This window comes from Emydura macquarii, unplaced genomic scaffold, assembly GCF_026122565.2.
Source record: "Emydura macquarii macquarii isolate MOO-44397 ecotype Brisbane River unplaced genomic scaffold, CSIRO-AGI_Emac_v2 contig_2948, whole genome shotgun sequence".
NCBI classification, from domain to species: Eukaryota; Metazoa; Chordata; order Testudines; family Chelidae; genus Emydura; species Emydura macquarii.
Window position 1 is genome coordinate 3,385,974 of NW_027133085.1, and position 21,523 is coordinate 3,407,496.

General features: G+C 43.4%; 1 protein-coding gene and 1 long non-coding RNA gene across 5 annotated transcripts in view; one reads left to right on the plus strand and one right to left on the minus strand.

Annotated features, from left to right (window-relative positions):
- The window catches only part of GLIPR2 (GLI pathogenesis related 2), a 39,816-nt gene extending 26,937 nt beyond the window's left edge, over positions 1-12,879 (minus strand). The window contains exons 1-2 of one of the 3 annotated variants that reach the window (XM_067569813.1): positions 12,512-12,879; positions 11,928-11,986 (exon numbers count right to left, since the gene is read on the minus strand). In XM_067569813.1, the coding sequence (XP_067425914.1) occupies positions 11,928-11,940 (13 nt within the window). In that variant the 5' untranslated portion in view covers positions 11,941-11,986; positions 12,512-12,879. Of the gene's footprint in view, positions 1-11,927; positions 12,454-12,511 lie in introns of those variants that run through there. The other 2 variants (XM_067569812.1, XM_067569811.1) reach the window with 2 other exon arrangements.
- Positions 12,880-13,158: 279 nt separating this feature from the next.
- On the plus strand, positions 13,159-21,517 carry LOC137167627 (uncharacterized). 2 transcript variants are annotated; one of them, XR_010924147.1, is made up of 3 exons: positions 13,159-13,209; positions 19,696-19,780; positions 20,538-21,517. It is a non-coding gene; the product is annotated as an uncharacterized lncRNA (long non-coding RNA). The 2 variants fall into 2 exon arrangements; XR_010924146.1 differs by lacking the exon at positions 13,159-13,209 and adding an exon at positions 13,261-13,388.
- The last annotated feature ends 6 nt before the right edge of the window (positions 21,518-21,523 follow it).

The following is a 21,523-nucleotide window of genomic DNA, read 5'->3' on the forward strand; positions in this document are numbered from 1 at the left end:
GTATTTACTTCATTTTACAGATGGAGAAATGAAACGGCTTGGTCAATATCACATGGCCAGCCTGTGGTAGATCCAGAAATAGAACCCAGGTCCCTTACTCTCAGTCCTGTGACTTAATCACTAGATTATGATGAAGAAGTTACTCACTTTGTGCAGTAACAATGTTTCTTCAAGATGTCTGCGTGTCCCTGTGGGTGCTCCACTATAGGTGTGTCTGCGTCCTTGTGCTGCTGACCGGAGAACTTCAGTTGCAGTGTCTGTTGGACCCACGCAGACTAACTGTCCTCAGCTCCTTCTCTACTGCAGTTATAAACAAGAACTCCAAAGTAGAGGGGAGGAGGGCGGGTTGTGGAGCACCCATAGGTGAGTTACTTTTTCTTCGATTAGTGTCCCTATAGGTGCTCCACTATAGGGAGGAGTCCCTATAGGTGACTCCTGAGCAGTATCCCTGTTGGAGGGCTGGGACTTCAGTGTCGGGGCAGTTACAAATGAGCACTGTGGAGCCAAAGATGGCATCAGAGATTGAGTCCCCAGTGACTGCACAGTGCTCTGCGGAAGTGTGGCTTGACGCCCATGTCACTGCTCTGCAGATCTCGGAAATAGGTGACAGATGCAGAAATGGATCTTGTGGAATGTGTACAGATTGAGTCATCAAGGGGTCATATTGCAAATTTGGTAGCACTGTCTGATGCAATTCGAGACCCACTTAGAAAGTCTTTAGATTGAGACTGCTGAGCCCTGGGATCTTCCCGTCACAGAGAGGAAAAGTCTAGCGACTTTCTGAAGGCCTTTGTCCTACCAACATAGAAAGCTGGGGCTCTCCTAACATCTAAGATATGTAGTATAGCCTCCCTATTGTCTTGGTGAGGCGTGGGGTAAAAGACAGGAAGATGCATTGACTGATTCATGTGAAAGGGGGAGATTACCTTAGGGATAAATTTTGGATGCGGCTTGAGTGTAACCTTGTCTGGAAAGAATACTGTGTCTGGGGGATGCCTCATCAAAGCTGCTATCTCCCCTATTCTTTTAGCCGAAGTGATTGCCATCAGAAAGGCCATTTTCATTGATAGGTACCTTAGCAAACAGGTGGTCATGAGTTCAAAGGGGTGCCTACTCAGCTCTTTCAGTATCAGGTTTAGATCTCATGAGCCGGTAAGGAGTTGAGGTTGAGGGAAGAAGTTCATTATACCCTTAAGGAACCTTTTACTAGTTGAGAGTGATAGTACTGAGTACCCCTCTATAGGTTGGTGAAAGGCTATGATAGCTGCTAGATGGACCCTGAGAAAGTTCAGGGATAGCCCTGATTTTTTAAGGGTCAGAGCATACTCCAGAATATGTGGAAGAATTCCTGATGTTGGAGAGATTAGTTGGGACGTGCACCAAATCTGAAATATGGATCACTACTGCAGGTAAGTATTGAGTATCCTGTGTTGAGGCAGAAAGGCTTTGGCCTGTAGAGTGTCCAGGTCGGCCCTAATGAATCCAAGGCATTGTACTGGTGTGAGGGTCGACTTCTGGGTGTTGATCTGAAAGTCCAGTCCTGTAAACAACTGTATCATGGTGTCGATGGCTCAACGAGCTCCGGGAGTGATCAGGCTCTGAGGAGACAATCGTCCAGGTAAGGATAGATCATCATCCCTTGAAAGTGTAGATGGGTGGCTACCACTGAGAGAACTTTGGAGAATACTCTCAGGGCTGATAAGAATCCAAATGGGAGCACTCTGTACTAGTAATGGTCGCGTCCAAGAGTAAATCTGAGAAATCATCTGTGAGCTGGTAATATGGAAATATGAAAGTAGGCATCCTGTAGGCTGAGGGCTGAAAACCAGTCTCCCTGTTCCAGCGATGACATGACTATCAATAAAGTGACCATCCTGAACTACTGAACTTTGACAAACTTGTTGAGAACTCTGAGGTCCAGTATGGGTCATCAACCTCCCTTCCTTTTTCGGTATTAGGAAGTAACAAAAGTAGAACCCCTTGCTTCATAGATGTTGAGAAACTGGTTCTATAGCTCTTAGCTAAAGGAGTTGATCCATCTCCTATCATAGTAGACTCTCATGGGAGGGGTCCCTGAAGAGGGATGGGGAAGAGTGTTGTGGAGGGGGTAGAGAGATGAAGTGGATGGAGTACCCAGATCAGACAGAATCTCTAGGACCCATCTGTTCAATGTTATGCATTCCCAAGCACTGCAGAATGCTGCCAAATGGTGGCCAAATGGGTGCATGGTCGCACACAGTAGTAAGGAGCTGTTTTGTGGTGCCTCATCCTGACCATCAAAAGTGATGCTTGGAGGCCAGTGGGTGGGTCAAAGATTGTAGCCTGGATGACTTATGTTTTGGGAATTTTCCCCTTTGCTTTTGTGGCTCATAATGGCACTGTGATGGGAATTGAGATAAATAAGGTCTGTGTTGGAACTAGGGGCTAAAACATCTCTTTTGCTCTGGTGTGTAGATCCCCAGTGACCTGACGGTTGTCCTGGAATACTTCAAGGTATGGAGGGAAAAGTTGGTTATCTTCTCAGCAAAGAGCTTCACACTCAAAGGGGAGATCCTCCATTGTGGTCTGATACCCACCTCATCACCACAGCGTTGGAGTTGGATCTGGCTGCCATGTCTGCAGCGTTGACGTCTGACTGCAACCATATGTTTGCCACCAGTTGTCCCTCCCAAATGATGGCCTTGAAGGATCTCTTGCAGCTTGTCAATAAAGTCATTCAGTCTATTATAGTTTGTGTAATTTTATTTTGCTGCAAGTGCCTGGTAACTGGCAATATGAAATTGTAAGTTGGCCAAGGAATACGCCTTCCTACCAAAGAGGTCAATGTGCTTCCAGTCTCTGTCATAGGAGACTAGAAGTGATGTTGCCCTGGAATTATATTGTTGGCCACAAGAGTTTATGGCCTTCTCCAGGATGGAACTATGTGGCGGGTAGGAGAAAACGAACTCAGATTCATTTGCGGGGACCATAATATTTTTTGTCCACATGCTTGCATGTTGGGGCTACCAACACCAAGGTTTGCCACGCCATTTTAGTGGGATCTAACATGACTTCATTGATTGGGAGGGCAATCTTCAAGGAGGACGAAGAGTGGAGGATATATGATGACTGTTTGTAGGCTCGCTGAAGGGACTTCCCGCTTTCTTTTTTGACTTGTAAGAGGAATCCCTGGTCCGTTTCTTTGATCCTCTATCCTTTGAAGTTGAAGGGTTAGGGGAAGATTCACACCCACCAGAAGGTTGGGGTCAGAAAGCCGCCTCCCTGAAGATGAATTTTTTTCAAAGTTCTCTGTCCTACAGGATCTTGGCCAGAGCTGCTGGCAGAGGGAACACTTTTGGTGGGTGTGGCCCTTGCCGAGGCAGCATATGCACTGGGAGTGCTTGTCCATAACTAGGATTGTCTCACTGCAAGTGCGGCACTTCTTGAAGCCCAGAGAGCCAGGCATACCCTTTTCCAGGGAGGTCACCCCATAGGGTTGACCAAAGAACAAAGTCTTTTCTTCCTCTTTTCTTTTTCTTCTTCTTTTTTTTTTTAAGGCAATGGCCAAATAAACAATAGAACAAAGAAAAGAAACTAAAGAGGCTTCAAAAGAAGCTAAAAATTAGCAATTATAAAAGGATTAATGTTCCACGAACGGATAGCTAAAGCTTCGTCTCTAGCCAGGGACGGTTGAGAAGGAACTGAGGACGATTAGCCCATGCATGCTGACTAGCCTCGTGCTGCAGCATGAGGAGAAACAGCACGTGTGGGCCCAATGAATGCTGCTACCTAGGGACGCAGACACACCTATAGCGCAGCACTGATAAGGATAGTACTCGAAGAAATAGACATACAATTTGTGAAAATATTTTTACTACTGGCTATTAGAATGATACACCTCAGTGTTATACTATGATCTTTTCATTTGTTCTATAAAGCACCCAATATACTTTTGGGCATTTTAAATATAAGAGTTGTCTGTGGTGGTCAGTTCATATTTTGGATTATGACCATTCCAGTAGGTGAAGATCTCTCCTGGCTTCTGTCATATGTGGGACATATCCTACCTTCTATAACTTAACAGAGCATAGAAATCATATGTTTCTTTTTTAAAGGACAGAAAAGATATATGTTTCTTATTACCAAGGTGAAATGCCATGTATACACCTTAGTTATTTGGAGATCCAACCTTTACACTGTCATGTGTAGGATGCAGTTGTACAGGGCACTGCTGTGGGCCACATATAGAAATATTTGCTCTACAAAATGGCATCCTTCATGCAAAATGACTGCTCACGTAAAGTACATGAAAGGTCACACTGTGTGGAGGATGCTGTTCTGATATAGAAAATGCAGTCTTTCATGCAGCATGACCTCAAACATATGGTATGTGCAAGGTCATGCTGCATGGAGGACGCCATTTTGTACAGCAAGTCTGCAGTTGGGGGCAGACACATTTGAGGGATGGAGGGAACTGTCCCCTGGCCTGGATCTGGCCTGTGGGCCACCAGCTAGACCACAGTCTTACTGCTTGCTCATGGACAGTTATTGCTCCTTGTTTCCAGTTTCTAGACTACATTAAAATAAGCTAAAAATGCACTAAATACTTTCCTAACTTTTCTTTAACACAGACAATTGTTGTAGTTGCCACATGGAGGGAAAATGTCTATACAACACTTTTAAGATGTGGCCCACTTTATTTCATTATTTGTATGACAGTAGGACCTAGAGGCTCCAACCAGGACTGGGGCCCCATTTGGGCTAAGCACTGTGCAAACACATTCAGAAGCAGTCCCTAATTTGAAGAACTTTTTCTAATGATAAAATGGTTTATGAACCCTTCCATCACAGTACATAACAGCTGTGATGACACAGGTTATCTGCCAAAGTACCTTATCATACCACAATTTATCTGCCCAGTACACACAACTATGTGAACCGTTCACACTGAAAACTGAGACCAGATGAAACTCACATGATTTCTATGCAAATCTAAAACTCACTCTGGTTCATTGTCAGTGAACCTTAGAGAACTTTTGTGTTGGCCTCAGGCAGGCCCAAAATGTCTTCCTACAAATGACCCAGCCTGCTCCTTTCTTGCCTTTGATCTTCTGGGAGCTTGGGGGAGAATAGTAGCCTTTGGCCCACTCCCTCACCTCCATATTTCTCTAGGGGAGCAGTTAGCTGACATCTGGCCCGTCCCTTGGGGGAGGAGGCTGGAGAAAGGGAACTCAAGGGGGAAGGAACCATACTGCCATCCTCTAAATCCATGGGATGAATCTTCAAAGGAGTGGTTAGTCTACCTTGCCCATTCACATCACTGGAGTTCTGCAGCACTATGAAATTGGAACTATGAAATACTCCTCCAGTCCCACTGCTAGCACTTATGTGACTTACCTCACTCTGGGATCAGATAACACAGAACATTTGGAAACAAGTTACACATGCACAGCAGAAACACAATAGAGCCCTAAAGGCTGAATCTCTGCAACAGGATGGTATTTGTATGCATAAGAGCCCATCAGCAATTTTTGCACCTAATGCTCTCTCTACTAATATGACCTTCCTGAATGTGGGCACACTCTTAGAACTGCATGTTCACAAATACAAAATAGCACAATCCCCTCCCCCCCCGCAACTTCTGACTCTCCAATGTATATGAAATAGTGATTATGTCCAAGTCAAACCCATATGAGGAAAGGCAAAAAACTACCTCACTGTATTAATAATAATAATAAATAATAATAATATCTCACTTTCATATAGCATTTTTCATCAGTAGATCTCAAAACAATTTACAAAGGAGATTAATATCATTACCTCCATTTTACAGATGGGGAAACTAAAGCACAGAGTTGAAGTGACCTGCACAAGGTCACCCAGCAAACCAGTGGCAAAGGTAGGAACAGAACACAGGTCTAAATCCTAGTCCAGTGCTCTGTCCATGTGGCAACACTGCCAGAAGACTAATTTCTTGGATGAATAACTTTCACCTAATTCTAATAAAGGAAATTTTTTCATGGTGCCTTATTAGCTTGTTGAAAAAAAAAAACAAAACAAAACAACAGTTTCCCTTTGGATTAGGAGAAAGCAACAAAGAGGGTATGTTTTGCAGTTTTACTTTATGAAGAACCTTGAGATAGAACTGCAGATAAGTATAGTCTGTCTTGCTCTTTTAAATTACTTGGATATGTTTGCTCTTAGTATTTATCAGTTTTGAGCAGGCGTGGGCTGCAGTTAATCTTCAATAAACAAGAAGAATTGGAGTTATGCCCCAATCTACTGCAATATTGGTGGGTCTCATATTTAAAGGGCAAGAGCTGTGCAAAACTGTGTAAGAGAGTGCAGAGCCAGATTCTGCACTCTCTTACATACCATGCAGCTCCTTTGACTTCACAGGGTTACATGTACAGCTAGACAGATTTTGGCCTAAAGCATTGTTTGCCAGTCAGGAATATTGCATTCGATTTTTTAAAATATAGCATCAATAATCCTTTGTTTGATTTTAGTCTTTCTACACAAGGAATAGACTAGAAGAAGGTGTGTTTTTAACTGGGTTAAGTAGCTTGATTTTAAAAAAAGCACTTTTTTTCTAGTCTATCCCTTGTATAGAAACAGCCTTAGACAATAAGATGCCTTAACATTTCTAAGATCTGCAACTGCCCTAATGTTACTGAACATGAACATTTTGTTGCTAACAACAAAGACTAATTCATCATCTCCTGTCTATCCCCTCTAGCCCTGTAAAACTTACAAACACAGAAAAGGAATTATTATTTTGGTAGCTGGTCTGCATCAGGTTTCTCAGCAAATGAACAGATGGGGTCTCTAGTGAACTTGTGAAACTTTCCTTAAGAACTAGAACAAGGCAGTTGTAACAAGTTTCAAAATATATTTTGTAGAACAGCTTCACAGAACAGTGACATGAATTTTAGCTCATTTTAAGATATAGCTCACTCTACATAAGGAAATAAAAAGCATTTTTATATTTCCAGAAGTTGTATTTATCCCACATTTATGAAAGAGAAAAATGGCATTTGCTTCTAAAGCTGTGTCTGTGTTTAAAACAAATTTAAATAATGTATTCGTTTTTCTTTTGTAATCATTTGTAGTCTTTCTAGATCTTATTCATTATTTACTTTTTGTACTGGCTCAACTGGACGTGCAACCCAGGATACTCCTTAGTGCATAGTCATGGTTACAGTTCCTTTATTTTGAATTCCGCTTCATATTTACAAATGGATATGTAATATATGTAATATGATATACAATATCTATCAAGTCACTCCTTATTGAACCTCTTCTAATGTGATGTTATTTTATACCACATTAACAAGATTACTTCAAAGAGCAGTTAGTGAACCCAGGCCATCCCCTATGCTCAGGTGTGGAGAACACTCAAATTAAAAAAGCCCCCCTTGGGGCATGGAAAGTGGGGAGGGGGAGGAAGAGAAGGGAAGTGCCAGTTTTGCAACATTCTTCCACCCTTTCCCCAGAATCCTTTAGAAGTTTATTCATGGATTCTTAGCAAGGATCAAGCTCCTCAGAGCCTAGGGGTGGGGCTGGCAACCAGCTGCTCTCTGAAACATCATTACCAGCTGGCCCTACAGACATTCAAGTGAACTGTCTTATTGGAAGTTAATGCTACAGAGCCCCTGCCTGGCTGCAACCACACAACTGCAGGCGATTCAGCCATTAGGAATCTTGCTGAGATGGGGTCTGCAGCCATGGAACAGCATAGAATTGCCTGTCCCTTATGTGGTAATTTCCTGCCAAGAAATATCGAGGGATTCTTTTCTTTTCAGATCCTCAAGATTCATGAATTTGAAAGGCTGCCCCACTTGTTCTCCCAAAAGGAATGATTTCTTGGAAACACCTAGGAAAAGTTTGGGGAGTTTCTCCGTGGATTATTTTCATGGGCGAGGATGTTCTAATCCTGACAGAGCAGTATTGATATCATGTTTAATGTTCTAAAATTACCAAGAGAGTAGGCAGTCTGACTGCTGGGCCAGGAATTTAGAAATATCACTCTAGGGCTTGAAAAATCCACTAAACTACAGCAAGTAGCAATCTTTGCATCAGTTTCTTCAGAACCTCAGCTTTCATTTTTTAAATGTGTTTACAGTTTCAAACAACACCTTCCAAACATGATGCAGTGATGTCTGTTTGAGCCTGCTGACAGATAGCTCCAGTGCCCGCAACCCTGTTAGGGAGCACGAGGAGCACAACTGTCTCTGTAGGGGGGAACCTGGCTGGCATTGCAGATAGGGTGCTTGGCAGAGGTGGCATAGCGACTGCTGTTAGGAGTAAGGTTCTTTGGCCAGGCTGTTACTAAACTGAGTAAATCCTTGATTTTTTGGTTCCATAGCCAAATTGGGGGGGAGAGAGGGGAAGGGAAGTCAGTTCATTTCTAACAGAAACTGAATTATTTTGGTTTTCTCAAAACAAAAAGCAAAAAAAGTCATTTGAGTTTAAATGGAGTATTTCGAATGTAAATTTGAATCAACATTTCCAAAACAAACTGTCAAGTCCAATCTTCATTTTGTTTCTGAAATTTCAATTCAAAACATTTCAACATTTTTGTTTTTGGGCATTTTTTTTTTTTTGGCCAGGTCAAACTATATGCCAAATCTGAACTGAATTCGTAAACAGTTTTGGTACCTTCAAAAATGTGTTTTTCAGTGAATTTATTTCATCAAAAAAAAATTGTCCAGCTCTACTCAGCTCCTGGAACAGAAAGCTCTGCTTGCATGGGGGCCTCCTGCCAATACTGTCCCCTGAAGGGCTGAGGAGAGGAACAGGTGGAAAACTCTTGCCCCTTCCTCACAAGAAGGTTGTGCGTGTAGGGACAGCACAAATGGATTTGTTGAGGAAGTAGGGGCTATTTAGCATTGACTTGTTACAGGGAACCCATAAATTGATTTAGTTTGTACCTGGTAAGGAGGCAGCATTAATTGAATGATTTGGTGTTTGGGATGAGGAGTGTGATTTGTGGACCACATTACATTTGTACAAGATCTTTACCAAAAGATCTCAAAGAGCTTTACAAATATTAACTAAACTGCACAACATCCCTACAAGGTGAATAAAGGACATATACTAGAAATCAATTCCCCTATCACTGAAATGCAGCCACCTCTGTATGGAACACACAATTATTAAAAGAACAAAGATGACAGACTGGTATAGGACAGGAAGTGAATACTACCACATTAAATTGAAATTGCATGGAGAAATTAGTCACTGAATGTAACTATCTAAGAGGGAACAGGACCAAGGCATCAAGGTTAACATATCTACTCTTACTGTATGTCTGGAAGATCTTTTGTGATAGATGGTCAAGATCTCAGTTATATATATCATATCTGAAAGTACCCCCAGCAACACATACTGACCGCTGATAGCATGCTCAGTCACTTACTCAATGTTGATTCAAAAGGAGAGGTACTACCTATTAAATAACCAAAGAAAATCCACTTCTGGAATGTAATTGTATAATGATTATTTAAAACTACACATATGAGAACTTTCAAGGTTGGCAAATTGAAACTTCTAGTCTCTTACTGGTTTTTAATTTCAGAATAAAAACCATAACTGATGCTCAATAATAAGTGTCAGGAAAACATAATCAATTATTTATTACAGAGATTAATCTCATCATCCGCAGAATTACCAGTATTCAAACATGGACCATTTCTATGCTAAGAAAAACAGATTTTAATCAAATTATAATTGGATTGCACCTATTTTGATTTTCACCACTTTTGCCCAATTAAAAATAATCTTTAGTGGTGTAACACTGCGATGTTAGAATTATCTGATGATTGTTCTTTTTATTCTACTAGCATTAAAATGTTGCTCCAACCTAAAAATTGATTAGTTAAACTTGGAACAGCTGAACCAAAGAGGCTCACATGCCAACTGTGTAACATCTGACGCAGAACTCTACTAGATGGATTAAGGCCTGCTCAGGTTTTCGTAACTGTCTCACCCTATACGATGACCAGATTTTCAAAAGACTTCAGCACTCAACATGATAAGATGCTTGAAAATCTGACCACCATTATGGGTGCTGAGCAGTTTTGACAATATGGCACCTGATGTATGGCCTTCCAAGGATTAAGGGCCCAATTCAACTCCCAATAAACAGTTAGGGTATGTACACACTGACGGTGGCAAATTTGATCGATCTATCCGGATCGATTGAGCGGCAGTGAAGATCTGCTCAATTGATCCAGAAGTCGATTAAATTAAACCATCTCTAAAGGCATAGCGCTGCGTCGATGGGAATGCATTTCCTGTTGGCACAGCGCAGTGGAGACAGCACACTAAAGAGAAGTTAGGAAGTCAACGGGAGTTACGCAAACTACTCTGCGTAACTCCCGTTCACTGCCGCCGAATTTCCTGGTAAGCGTGTACCAAGCCTTAGATAAGGTCAAAAAGCCCTACCACAACTGACAGCTAATGAACCTGTTTCTTGAGCTTAACTGGGAGAGGCCTGCACTTTTAAGAACTGAAAGTTCTCTGTTCTAGTTTCTGTGCCCTATATATGCCAGTTATTGGTGTCCATTCTCTGCTGCTAGAATTACTACCCTGCCATGGGAATAAAAATAAATGATTTAGCTTCACCACAGTGAGTTGTGGGGATGTGCAAATGAGTTCCCCCATTTTTCATGCATCACTAGCCCTTTTCCTCTGAACAGTCAATATCCCCATGTGAACAAGAGATTTACAAGTGTTCTAGTGCTGGAGTAACTTTCCCTGTGTCCCCTCCCCCAGGGAACAGAATGATTGAGGTCAAGTCTGGCATATGCTCAGGCGGACTAATTTTTTTTTCAAGTTATCACCTGTATTAGAGGGAACTTCTGTTCCACTTCTAAAAGGTATTTTACTGCCTCTTCTGCCATGTGTGGTTCCAAGCTCCTGTCAACTGTGTGTGTAGACAGTGTTAATCTTGAGGTTGCATAATGCCCTTCTTCCCCTTCTCTGACATAGTTTCAGTGAAATAGTTTAATATCTTTGGGGCATGAGCCCTTTCAAATTCTTCTGCCTAACAGATGTAAAATTAACAAGGTAAAACTCATCTCCCCACATTAACAGACTCAGCTATCATAATAAGCAATTCCCCATCAGCTCCATAAATCTGATAACTAATACAAAGCACCATGATGGGCCTATGCCCAGTTCTGATCTCACATACATTGGTGTAAAACTAGTGTATTTCCAGGGGCTTCAGTGGAATTTGTTCTGAACTACAGCAGCATAAGAGATATCAGAATCAGATCCACAGACTTCAGCCATGCAAAGGAGACCAGCTGTGGAATGTCTAATGCAGCAATCTATGGCCAGCAGGAGGGGGAAAGAGATTTCATCCTCAAAACAGGGAGGAGGAAACATAGCTGTGGAACCTACGAACCCAGCACAGCCAGAGACTATATTTTACTTAACTGTAGTCAAAGTCTGATCCTAGCAGCTTCCTGAATACTGTCATCTAGACAAGAAAGACTTAACTTTATTCAATAAGCATATTTATGACTGTACATAATTTACCTCAGTTGTACTTAGAGAGCCACGCACCAACTGCAGTTTTAAAACTCAAGTGCTTATAATTATAAAGATCCTTCTTCAAGTATTGCATATTAGTCTAACTTCATACATCAAAGCAAAGCTATCTTAAGTATTAAAGTCACCATATGTAATATGGTAACTGGTTTTATCTTATAAATTCTGTGCAACTTTTTTAAATCTAATGAAAACATTCCTTTGCCACAAAACAAAGAAATGTCTCCTGGGTTTCTGTAAGCATAAAAGCAATCAGCTGATACAAGATAAAGCCACTAACATTTTTGCATTTCTTAAAGCACAAGAAAGGATTTTAGCATACGAGGTTTGTTTACGTAATCCACAAATAAAGTATACACAACAAGCTCCATATAAATATCACTAACCTGACTTTCCCATGACCACGTTCTTGTTTGTTACTTGAAGCTGCTTCTGTTGAGTTTCTCTTATAAGAATAAGATGAATTTGAGCTGACTGTAATTTCCTTGTAGAGCTTCAAGCCTGCAGTCACTGCCTGCAGAGCTGCAGTGAGCAGTCACAGCACAATGAAAGTGCAACCCGATCAAGATCCTGCCCATGCCTTATAAGGCATAAGGCAACGTTTTTTCTTAACAAGATTCCTGCTTAGGGTTGGGGGTCATTTATCCTCCACAGAAACCAAGAAGCTCAAAAAACACCATTTTTTTTCTCCATCATTCTTCCACCCCCCTCTGGCTTTGTGTTCTGGGCTGCTGCCCCACTCACCCCGTCCTAGTTACAGCCCTGCCCAAAACTCTCCAAGATCATTTAATATACTAATGAGGAAAAATGTGTTGCAAATCTCAAAATGTATGCAAAATTCTGGACTGTGCAAAGTAAGCTAATTTAAAATAAAATTGCAGTGGAAGCCTATTACTGCAGAATCCGGAATGTCCACAATACTGTGAATTAAGTAGGACCTTATTTTTATATATCTATATCCCTTATTTACCTTATATAGGTGACTTCAATGGAGACTACTCATGTGCATAAGTCTTTTCAGGATCAGGGCTCAGATTCCCTCTTCAACTCAGTTTGAATCTCTGCCATCAATATTTAAGTGTACACAAATTTTCCTTTTTACACCATGATAACATAAGAAGAGGTGCATGCATTAACACACAGGAGGGATGAATAACTAAGGGTTAGATCTACAAAGGGAATTTAGGCTTAGATTTGCAATGCCTAACTTTAGGTGCCCTGCCACCCAGTGGAATCAAGTTAGGCATCCAAGCTCCCTTTATAATGCATGGGGAGAATTAAGCACCTAAGAATAGGATTCATAAAAACCAGCAAACTGAGCATGGAGCCTCCTAAACTAGCAAGTAGGAAATGCTGAGAAGAGGAGGGGCCTAAGCTCCTCCCCTGATAAGGAATTAGACACCTAAATCTAGGTCAGAGGGAGGGACCTATCTCGGTTTGTGATTCTCAGCTGTGAATCCTGTCCTAGAGTTAGGTGTCTAAACCAAGTTTCATGCAAAAAACAGTGGGCATGGTGCTGAGCACTGTGGTAAAGTCAGGCCAGATGGCCACAAAAGGGTATATCAGGGCCAGGGTGTGAGCCCAAGAATGCTAAAAGCCCCTTCTCCTGCAAGCAGAGGAGAGAGTAATGCAGGGCAGTTAGAGACACCTGGACCCAAAGGACTCCAGGTATACTTAAACCCCTGCCTTCCCTAAGGGAGGGTGGAGAGAAGCAGAGGCCAGAAAGTTTGGGGCAGCTGGTGGAGACCCCCCCCCCCCCCTGTTAGGAGAAGGTGCTTCTCTACAGCCAGAGGAACAGAGAAGGGGAGAACCCTTGGCCCCAGCCAGCAGGAGGGAGCCACAGCAAGGTACCTCCCTGGGGAGATGGGGGTAATTGGCAACTCCCTGGCCCACTACAAGGGGCAGAAGGGTGAGACCTGCTAGGGGGAAGCTGGCTGTTTGCCACAGCACCCACACTCTGAAAAATCAATCAGAAATCCACCTGGAGAATCTCTGGGTGAAAATCTCCAAATCTTTTAGAGCAGTGGTTCTCACTTGTGGCCCAAACAGCATACAGCTGCAGCCCATGTGACATCCTCAGGGCCATACAAGTAGTATATATATTGTGTGGAGGTGGCCCACATAACTCAGAGAGCTGCATATGTGGCCCACAATGGTAAATAGGTTGACAGCCATCTTTTTAAACCTATCCCCAATAACCATGAACAATCTGGGTGATTTTTTTTAAATGACTTAGTTCTGTCCAAATAAAAAGTTAACTCCCTCCTAACATCCAAAGTATATAAAATGGACTCCTCTCTGGCCTAATATGACTTTGAGAAGGAAAAAATGGAAGATGGATAACTTGACTGATGTGAAACTCAGGCAAAAAATTAGAGTGTGGATGTAATGCAACTTTGTCCTTGAGAAAAACTGTAAATGGAGAGTTTGCTGTTAGAGCTGCTATTTGCTAACCTTTCAAGCACAGGTGATAGCCACTAAGGCAGTCTTCCAAGATAAATTAAGGAGGGAAGAAGTAGCCATTGGCTCAAAAGGAGGGCCCATAAGGCATATAAGTATTAAATTCAAATCCCAGATAGGAGTGGGTTCCTTATCTTGGGGGGGAAAAAGGTTCCCCAATCATCTGAGAAACTTTACAGTTCTAGGATAAGCGAAAACTGAGAATCCCTCAACTGGAGAATGAAAGGCTGTTATAGCCATCAGGCGAACCCTGAGAGAGGTCATAAATAATACTGTCTTTTTTTAGCTCTAAGAGATCATCAAAAATGATAGAGAGAAAAGAGTGAGCAGGTGGAACACTTCTCTGGACACTCCAAAGGCTGAACCTTTTCCACTTGTGGAGTTGTGTATCTTGTGGAAACTTTTCTACTGTTCAATAATACCTACTGTACCTTCTTAGAACAAGTAGACTTTATTCTCAAGAACCATCAAGGAGCCAAGCTTTGAGACGAAGAATCTTCAGGCTGGGGCGAAGAGTCCGAGTGGCATCTTGGGAAGGAAGATTGTCAAATAAACGGCTAGGTGAATTAGATAAGGATACCATATATGTCTGAGCCGGGTTGGAACTATTTATATGATCCTGGCTTTGTCATGCCTGATCTTGTTTATCATTTTTCAGAATCATGCATTGGAAAAAATACATATAGAAGGCTTCTTGGCCATAGAACAAGGAAGACATCTCCCAAAGAGAGAGGACCCAATCCTCCCCTTGAGCAAAAGTGTTGGCATTTCCTGTTGGTCACAGTGGCAAAGAGGTCTATTTCTGGAACTCCTCAAGCAAGAAAGATTTGATTGAGAATCTAACATCCATTGGTAGTCCTGGGAGAAGTGCCTGCTGAAGTCGTTGGCTATCCTGTTTTGTATCCCCGGGAATTAAGCTGCCAAAATAAGGATGCATTTAGCTATGCACCGGTTCTTGAGCTTTACTGCTTTGGCACAAAGGGAAGGAGATATGATCCCTACTTTTTGGATGCTACAAAACATGCAGGCTATGTTGTCTATCAGGATCTTTATGGACCTGTTTCTGATTAAAGGCAGAAAATGGATACAGGCATGACTGCCCTCAGCTCAAGGAAGTTGATGTGTAGTCATGCCTTTTGGGCAGATCATTTAACATGAGTGGTGTGGGTCCCCAAATGCACCCCCATCCTATTAGGGATGCATCTGTCATTATCGTGATAGAAGGAGGAGGTTGAACAAATGGAATCCCCATGCAGACATTGTCTGGGTCTTTTCACCAATTTAGAGTCTCATACTTCACGAGGGACTGACACCCAGCTTGTTCAGGCTGTGTTTGTTTGAAATATAAGTAGTTATGAGCCAGCCCTGGAAACATCGAAGGTGGAGCCTGGTATATAGCATCACAAAGGTGCAAGCTGTCATCTGTCCAAGTTACTGAAGACAATTTTTTATTGATGTCTGTGGGCTGATTTGAAACTTTGAGATGAGATTTGCTAATGTCTAGAATCTGTTGGAGAAAAAATAAGCCCTGGCTGATATTTTGTTTAAGGAAGCTCCTATAAACTCCATTGTTTGTACCAGGCTCAAAGTGGATTTCTCAATTTTGAGCTGCAAACCTCTCTTGTAGAAAAGGGATCTCATTGCCTTTATGGGGGAGTAAACCTCATTGTAAGATCGGCCCTTGGACAGCCAGTCATCAAGATATGGAAAAAAAATTACCCCCAGATGTCCAAGGTAAGCTGTGATCACCGTCAATACTTTTGAGAACATTCTTGGGGCAGATGAAAGGCCAAACAAAAGTACTCAATATTGAGAACTATCATGAATTACCAAAAAATGCCCTTTGTGAGATGGGTGAATTACAACAGAAAAATAAGCATTCTGAAGGTCGAGGACTGAAAATCAATCCCCTGGTTCTAATGACAAAATTATAGCTATGAAAGAAACCACCCTGAATTTTTGTGATTTCACAAAGTTGTTTGAGTCTTAGATCTACAATCTGTCTCCATCCTCTGCACTTCTTCAAGACCAGAAAGTAGCTGGAGTAAAATCCCCTCCCTTGATGCTGAACTGAAACTGGTTCTACAGCTCCTATAAGGGAGCCTATTTCTTGCTTCAAGAGGTCTTCATGAGAGGGGTTCTAGAAGAGGGATTGGAGTGGGGTATTATAGGAGATGGAGGCAAAATGGATAGTATAACCTGATCTTAACTCCCAGCATCCATTTGTCTGATATGATTCTCTCCCATGCAGCTAGAAGGCGGGAGAGATGGTCTCCAAATGGCAGAAGGTGGGTAGAATGCTGTAGATGTAGCTTTGTTTCCTGGGTTTGTTCCGAGGTCTTGACCACCCTGTCAATTTAGGCTTAGATTGTGATGGGGGTTCAGAAGTGGACACACAGGAAGCAGTAGTCTCTTCCTCTGGAACCTTGATTTCTTCCCGGGCTGTTCATAAGGTCTCTGGAATCCTGAGAATGAAACGGGTGCAGGATTTTTTCTCTCATTTGGGATCTCCCAAACTTTCATTTGTTTGTAGGAGTGTAAATCTCAAGAGATCTCAGTAAGGCTCTGGAATCCTTAAAGGTACACTTGGATTCATCTGTGGATTCAGTGAACAGTTTGAGACCATCAAAGGGAAGGTCCTCAACTATATTTTTGAACATTCCTTGAGAATCCAGACAGCTGACACCAGAATGCCCTCCACATGACCACCTCTGTAGAAATGGATTGAGCAGCAGTGTTGGCTGCATCCAACCGGGTTGGTAACAATGGTCTAGCTAACAGCTGACCCTTGTTAATAGCCTGAAGCTGCTCCTGCTGATCAGCCAGCAGATGCTCAATAAAGGTGCTGACTTTGGCATAATTTGCATGATTGTATTTTGCCATGAGAGTTTGAAAGCTCATGATCCTAAATTGAAAAATCACAGATGAACAGGTCTTTCTGCCAAACAGATCAAGACATTTTTGATTTTTTATCATATGATGTGGCCTTTGCATGGTGTTGTCTGCTGTGCTTGTTCATTGTCTCCACAACCAGAGAATTCACTGCTCAGTGGGTAAACAAAAATTCAATGTTTATCTGGGATGTAATATTTCTTATCAACCCATTTACACATTGGTGGTATCATTGCAAGGGTCTGCCAGATGGATTTGACATGATCCAATAGGGCCTCATTAATAGACAGGGCAACTTGGGCAGAGGGAGTCCAGTGAAGAATATCCAGGAGCTTATGCTATGACTCCCTGACCTCTTCCAAAGGGATTTGTAGGGAATCCATGATGAATTTCATTAACTTCTGGAAGTGTCTGAAATCATCAGCCATAAACAGTGGAGGAGGCATAACTGTCTCATTTGGGGAAGATGAAGAAATATTTGTTTGAGAAATAGCCTCTTTATCCGCTCTGGCCATCTGCTCCTCAGATTCTTTTGTCTGAGGTTGTGGAGGAAGGATGGTTGGAATAGGGGAGTGTTTCCTCCTATAGTCCCCATGAGAAAGACTAGGGGCATGAGACAGCTACTATGGATATACAGCCCAAGGATCCCAATATGGCCACTGGTGGGGATGTCCAAAGCCATTGGGGGTGGCATCCACTGGTACTCAAACCAGGTCAGGGGCACAGGCTTGTCTTTGGTGTAACTTCTCCCTCTTCTCAAAAGTGTCAGGAAGAGTCCCCTGAAGAGTAGGGGAACCTTAGACTGTGACATTTGAATCAGTAGAGAATTCTTCATTGAGATGGGAGCCTCAGAACTCTCTGAAGATGTTGGAGAGTCAAGCAGTACTGAGGAAAAGGTCCCACCTCAGAAACTGTGTCTGTCATGGTCCTGATAATCTTTTGGAACCCTAACAAAGGAGAAAACAGTTACTAACTTTTCATAACCATTGTTCTTCAAAATGTGTTGCTCAGGTCCATTCCATGCTAGGTGTGTGCACACTGCCTAATATCTAATGTTTGGAGCTGATGTTCCTCGGTGGTCTTATGAGGTTTCAGGAAGAAAACCAGAAGAAAAATGTCCTGGTTGTTGTGGTGGTGTTGCAATTCCTTTGGTAGGAAGGCTGGATGGGGGTGCAGCTGGACCTTGCCCTTGAACACCATATAAGGGGGTTCTGATGTCAGGGCTTTAATCTTGGAGACCCTTCTGGCTGAAGTGATCACCACCAGGCAGATGACCTTCCAAGAGAGAAACAGTATGGAACAAGATGCTAATGGCTCGAAGGGAAGCCCCATGAGCTTCAATAGGACCAGGTTTAAGACCCATTGAGGAATTGGGTCACAAACCTGAGGGTATAGTCTTTTCAGGCTCTTAAGAAACCTGACTGTCATCTCGTGAGAGAACACTGATCTGCCCTGCACTAGAGGATGGAAGGCCGAGATGGCTGTCAAGTAAACTTAATAGATGAGAAAGCCAGACCTGAAAGCTTTAGGTGAACAGACAGTCCAAGATAGACTGCAGAGTAGACCAAGATGGAGAGAGATTCTGTTCAGAGCCTCAATAAGTGAAATTTTTCCACTTAGCCAAGTAGGTAGCTCTGGAGGAAGACTTTCTGCTACCTAGCAAGATTTGTTGAACCTGTTCCGAGCAGGCTTGCTCTTCAGGGTTCAGCCACGTAGCAACCATGCCGTCAGGTGCAGGTAAGCGAGGATCGGGTGAAGCAACTGGCTGTGGTCTTGTGAAATAAAGTCCAAAAAGGGTAGGACCGATAGTGGAGCTGTCACTAAGAGAGCCAGAAGCATGCCAAACCAATCACTGGCATAGCCATGCCGGACCTTTCAGGATAATCTTTGCCTTGTCCCGCTTGATCTCTAGGAGGACCTTGAGAAACAAGGGGATTGGTGGAAGGCATATAGTAGGCAGTCTGCGCATGAGAACAGGGAGGCATCTGAGAGGGAACCTCTGCTAAGCCCACGCAGTGAACAGAACTGATGGCATTTCCTGTTTTGTCTGGTGGCAAGCATGTCTAACTGGGGAGGCCCTCACTTCTGGAAGATGACAATGATGACCCCTGGGTGGAAAAAAAACCACTTGTAGCGAGAGGAAAAATATCTGCTGAGGCAATCCTCCAGTGTGTTCCAGGCTCCCAAGAGATGATACCTCAAGGTCAATGGCATGTTTCACATGGAAGTCCCACAACTGGAGGGCCTCTTTGCACAGTGCTGAAGATAGAAATCCTGCTCGCTGATGTAAAACATCGAGGCCGTGTTGTCCATCAAGCCTTTACTTTGCCTGAGATCTGGGGGAGAAACACCTGTCAAGCCAAGTGAATCGCCTTGAGTTCCCTGACATTTATATGCTGGGAGAGTTCTTCCTGGGACCAGAGACCCTGAGCCTGTTGGGATGGGCTCCCCAGGTCTAATGCATCCGAAACCAAGGTTACCGATGGACACAGGGCAGCAAAGGGTACCCTTTCATTATGGAACCTGGGTCTTTCCATCAAGTCAGTGAAGCTAGGACAGTCGTCGAAATCGTGAGTACTAAATCCAAGTGATGTTTGCCTGGGGAATAGACTGACCTCAGCCACATCAGTAGGGGTCTGAGGCATAGCTGTGTGTACTGCACTATGTAGGTACATGCCATCATGTGATCCAACAGTCTGAGGCAAACACAGGCAGTTGTAGACTTTGGCCTGGGTGATGGTAAACTCTATTCTCTGAATCGGGTCAAGTCAAAAAAGTTGACTTTTGCTCATTTATTAACAGACCCAGCACCTGAAAGGTAACCTGTACTATGCCAATACTGTGCTGGACTTGAGCGAGAGCGGTCTTTGATGAGGCAGTCGTCGAGGTATGGGTAGACTTGTACGCCTCTATGTCTGAGGAAGACTACTACCACCACCATACACTTTATGAAAACCTGTGGGGCTGCTGACAGACTGAAGGGAAGTGTGGGGAATTAGTAGTGGTGTTGACTTTCCACAAATTTGAGGAATCTCCTGAGTCCACAAAAGATGGAGATATGGAAATAAGTGTCCTTCAAATCGAGGGCAGCGTACCAGTCTCCTGAATCCAGGGAGGGAATCAAAGGGAAACCATGCGGAACTTCAGTTCCTTGAGAGATTTGTTGAGGTAACACAGGTCCAGGATGGGCTGTACACCCCTTCTGACCTTTGGGATTAGGGAATATTGGAAGTAAAACCCTTTCCCTCTCAAGTCTTGAGGAACCTCCTCTATAGCATCCATACAGAGGGCTTGTACCTCCTGGATGAGAAGCTGCTTGTGAGAAGGATCCCTGAAGAGGGACGGGGGGGGCGGGAGAGTGGAGTGGATGAAAACTGAAGGGTGTAACGATCTGTTATGCTGCTGGATACTCAACAGTCCGATGTTATGTAAGACCACACTGGGCTGAAGGGTGACTGGCGGTCCAAAAACAAAAGGGAAGATGAATCCAGAGTCAAGACTTGTATGGCATCCTCAGGCATACTTTCAAAAGGTCTGCTTGAGGTATCTGGGGTATCTATATGTGGTATCTACGTGAGCCCAACGGGGAAGCTGAGGCAGAAAATAGAGGCTGACACTTATAGCCCTTTCCCTTTCTTTTGTAGGGCTCCTGCATGGGAGGCACTGGAAATCTGGAAGGCTGTTGCAGCCTAAAATGCTTGCTGGTGGCTGGAGCACGTAAAGGTCCAGGGAGTGAAGTATGGCTCTTTAGTCTTTGAGGTCGAGAAGCTTGAAGTCTGTCTGTTCGGAGAACAGGGAAGTACCCTTGAAGGGAAGATCCTGGACAGACTGCTGTACTTCAGGGGAAAGGCCCAATGACTGGAGCCATGAACAACATCTCATACTGACCACTGACACTATCGTTCTGGCTGCTGAGTTGGCCACATCCAAAGCGGCCTGGAGGGAGGTACTGGCCATTGTTTTGCCTTCCTCCAGGATAGCCAAGAACTCCTACTTCAACTCCTGTGGCAGGAAATCCTTAAATTTGGCCACGGAGTCCCCCAGGTTAAAATTGTACCTCCCCAGCAAAGCCTGCTGGTTAGAGATACATAACTGGAGGCTGCCTGTCGAATAAACCTGCATCCTAACAGGTCCAGTATCTTAGACTCTTTATTTTTGGAAGTAGTGCTTAACTGACCCTGCCTATCCTGCTCATCTGTAGCTGACACCATCAGGAACCCGGGGGGAGGCGAGTACATGTACACAACCCCAATTGTTGGTACATAGTACTTTTTCTCTGCCCTTTTTAAGGTAGGGAGCAGACACAAAAGAGTCTGCCATAGTGCTTTGACAGGTCCCATTATAGCCTCATTAACTGGCAAGACCACGGAGCTGCTGCAGTCAGGATATCAATTAGTCTGTGTGTAGACTCTCTCAACTTCCAGCACCAAACTTGCAGCGACCCATTTCAAGAGCTCTTGATGGATGAGGAAGAGGCCAGCAGTGGGGGAGGGACTGCCTCTTCTTCCTCCACCTGTACTTCTTCTGTTGGGCCCAATTCTGGGACCTTGTTACCGGGGTCGGTACCAGAGTTAGGGTTGGTGCCAAGCAGGATGAAATAGTGGCTCACCTTTTGGACACCGCTGACTAT